Here is a 2909-nt window from a genome sequence, read left to right as displayed (position 1 = left end):
CAACGCCTTGATGTTCTAAACTATGTCTAACACATTCCAAGAATCACAATTGAAAATAATTTCATTTCTAACGATCCATAAATTCTAACACGTTGCTAACCAAACGCTTATTTCCTTTCCCTCCTTAACACCAATCTGATTGCAATAACAAGACCACCTCAAGAAACTCTCCTTGAAGCTACCGAATGCAAAGTCCCCAATTCCAATCCAACCGGCCAACTCTCTCCATACCAAATCGGAAACCCGTCACTCCAAAAAGGATTTCGCCAAAGATTTGAACAAAGCTCTACAAAAAACACAAGAAAGATCGCTAGTAGAAATAGGAATTCCTCTAACCACCAATGAATCTCTATATGGCAACCTATTGATAAAACGCCTCCACCCGAAAACCTTTATTTTATTAGGCATCTTCATCTTCCATAACAAGCACAAAGCCTCATCATATAAATTAGCAGGACCAAAAGGAATGTGAAATTTATTCACTAGATCGTAGAAATTACGGACCGAGAATGCCGGATAACCCACTGTCGGCTGAAGCGCCCATTCTACAACATCCCTGCAGACAGAATCAAGGCGGGCAGGCAGCAACAAAAGTTGCAGCTCCTGCATTTTGGCAGCAGTATCACCATTCGAGCAAACTGCCACCCCGGAATCTCCCACCTCCACTCTCTGCCGCTCCAACCTCCTATACCCGCAACCACCACCTATTTTAATTTAAGAAAATAAAACAATAGAGGAAATTTCTCTTTGAGACAAAAATCCTCAAGTCAAACTGAATGCCAAAACGAAATTAAGTAACTGTCACCAATGAGAAAATTGCAATTGGAAGCAAAAACATTTTTCGAGTAAATATTTTCTAAACCAATTAAATCCCTCCACCAAGAAGAGTAAAGGACCTTCCTATCAAGATTTCCCTCGGAATGAATAACTTGCAAACTAATATCGCCATAACACGCCTTTTACACGTTATACCACAAAGCTTTAGATTCGACAAGAATACTCCACTTCCATTTGTGAAGAAGAGACACATTAAAATCTTCAAGCCTTCTTGTCTCGAGCCCACCCTTTTCGATAGGAAGACACATACATCCTTCCAACTCACCCAATGGATTTTCCTCCGATTCTCTACCCCACCCCAAAGAAAATTACTTTGAAGCTTAGTAATTTCTCTGATTACCTTCATCGGAGCTTATTAAAAAGAAAGCATAAAGATGGAAAGGCTATACAACACCAATTTAAGAAGAGTCAATCTACCACAAAAACGTAACATTCGTCCCTTTCAATCTGAAAACCTATTCTTCACCTTAGATACAAGCCCCTTCCACATTGAGATCCTTTTAGCATTTCCCCCAATAGGAATACCGAGAAAAATGAACTCATTTACCTTCATTCTGCACAAAAGAAAGCTTAAAGCAATGGTCATAATATTAAGATTAATATTCATACCAATAAGCTAACTTTTATGAAAATTAAACTCCAACCCCAAAACAAGATTAAAACCTCTCAACACCGCCTTTATCGCCCAAATATGCTTCCAACTCTCATCTCCCACCAATATAGTATCATTCGCAAATTGAAGAATTTCGACAAAATAATTACCATTAATGTTGAAACCCTCAAAATCTCCATTCTCCACGTCTTTATTTACCATCCCCCTTAATCCTTCCATCACTATCAGAAAGAGGAAAGGGGAGATAGGATCACCTTGCCTCAAATTTCTCTCAACCACAAACTCCTTCATAGGACTACCATTCACCAAAACTGACATTTTGCTAGAGAAAACCACCGCTTCCATCCACTTCATCCAATCTTCACCAAAGCCCATTTCCTTAACATAAATCTAAGGAAACCCCAAATAACTTTGACGTATACTTTCTCGAAATTCAATTTGAAAAGTAAGAAACCTTTCCCTTCCTTCTTTGCATAATCCACCATCTTGTTGGCCACCAAAACTTCATTAAGCAATTGTCTATCCGAAACGAAAGCACTTTGACTATTAGAAATTATGGAATTTAAAACCTTCTTAGTTCTTGCTACCAAGATTTTAGAAATAACTTTAAACACACAAACGAAAAGACAAATAGGCTTATAATAGTCATCTAACCGCAAGGGATTATAGGACTTCAGAATCAAAGTTAGAAAAGAATGTATGAAAGACTTTGACAAAATGGCCCCGTCGTAAAAACTCAAGAAGCATCTAACAAAACCCTCTTTCAAAAAAGCTAACATTTCTTTATGAAAAGAAAAGAATAACCATCGGGTCCCGAGTTTTTGGATACCTCGCACCCCCAAACCTCCTCTTTAATCTCGATTTTTGAAAAGGGAGCTTCAAGAAAATTCCTTTCGGAAGAACTCAGATTCTTAAAGGAAAGACCATTGAGAATCGGTCTCTCCTTATCCAACTCGGTAAACTTTGAAGAAAAATGTTGCCTCACCTCCTCCTTCACCTCTCTAACCGATTCCACAATACCTCTCTCCATAACAATGGAACCAATATGATTGTGCCTTATCCTCTATTTTATAACCCGGTGAAAGTACTTGCTATTAGAATCCCCATCATTCAACCATTTTAATCTCACTTTTTGAATAAACATGTTCTCCTTAATCTTAAGGTTCAACCAAAACTTACTAAAAGCCTTCTTTTTGTTCTCTATAACTCCGTCTCCCAAGAAGTCCATCTCGTCCCCATCTGAATCATCACCTTCATTCATGATCCTAACCCCTTCCTCCATATCTAAACTAGTTTTCCCAGAAATATTAGAATTCCACCATTTGAGTCTCTCTTTAAGTAACCGCAATTTCTCTTTTAGCACAAAATCACCTATTCCTTCGACTTCTAAAGCACTTCATTCCTTTTCGAAAAAAGGAATAAAATCTTTGTTGGAGAACCACTCATTGTTGACTTTGAA

The 2909-nt window shown here is 38.0% G+C and overlaps 1 protein-coding gene across 1 annotated transcript; it reads right to left on the bottom strand.

Annotated features, from left to right (window-relative positions):
• Positions 1-246: 246 nt before the first annotated feature.
• Positions 247-1825, bottom strand: LOC131652768 (uncharacterized). Its single transcript, XM_058922727.1, has 4 exons — positions 1482-1825; positions 1304-1391; positions 1178-1220; positions 247-704 (listed from the first exon to the last, which is right to left on the bottom strand). Exons 1-4 carry the CDS (start codon positions 1823-1825, stop codon positions 247-249), a joined length of 933 nt encoding a protein of 310 aa, XP_058778710.1.
• Positions 1826-2909: the final 1084 nt, after the last annotated feature.

Source organism: Vicia villosa, linkage group LG1 (genome assembly GCF_029867415.1).
Source record: "Vicia villosa cultivar HV-30 ecotype Madison, WI linkage group LG1, Vvil1.0, whole genome shotgun sequence".
Taxonomy (NCBI): Eukaryota; Viridiplantae; Streptophyta; class Magnoliopsida; order Fabales; family Fabaceae; genus Vicia; species Vicia villosa.
Note: the sequence above shows the minus strand (reverse complement) of the source record. Positions and strands in the feature narration are given on the sequence as shown.

Excerpts from the sequence above, each read along its gene's own strand:
- LOC131652768 (XM_058922727.1), bottom strand. The coding sequence starts at position 1,825 with ATGGGCTTTGGTGAAGATTGGATGAAGTGGATGGAAGCGGTGGTTTTC. Across the intron at positions 1,392-1,481 it reads GGTTTTAATCTTGTTTTGGG|AATGAAGGTAAATGAGTTCA; the intron begins GTTGGAGTTTAA and ends TCTTTTGTGCAG. Across the intron at positions 1,221-1,303 it reads GGAAGGGGCTTGTATCTAAG|CCTTTCCATCTTTATGCTTT; the intron begins GTGAAGAATAGG and ends GGTGTTGTATAG.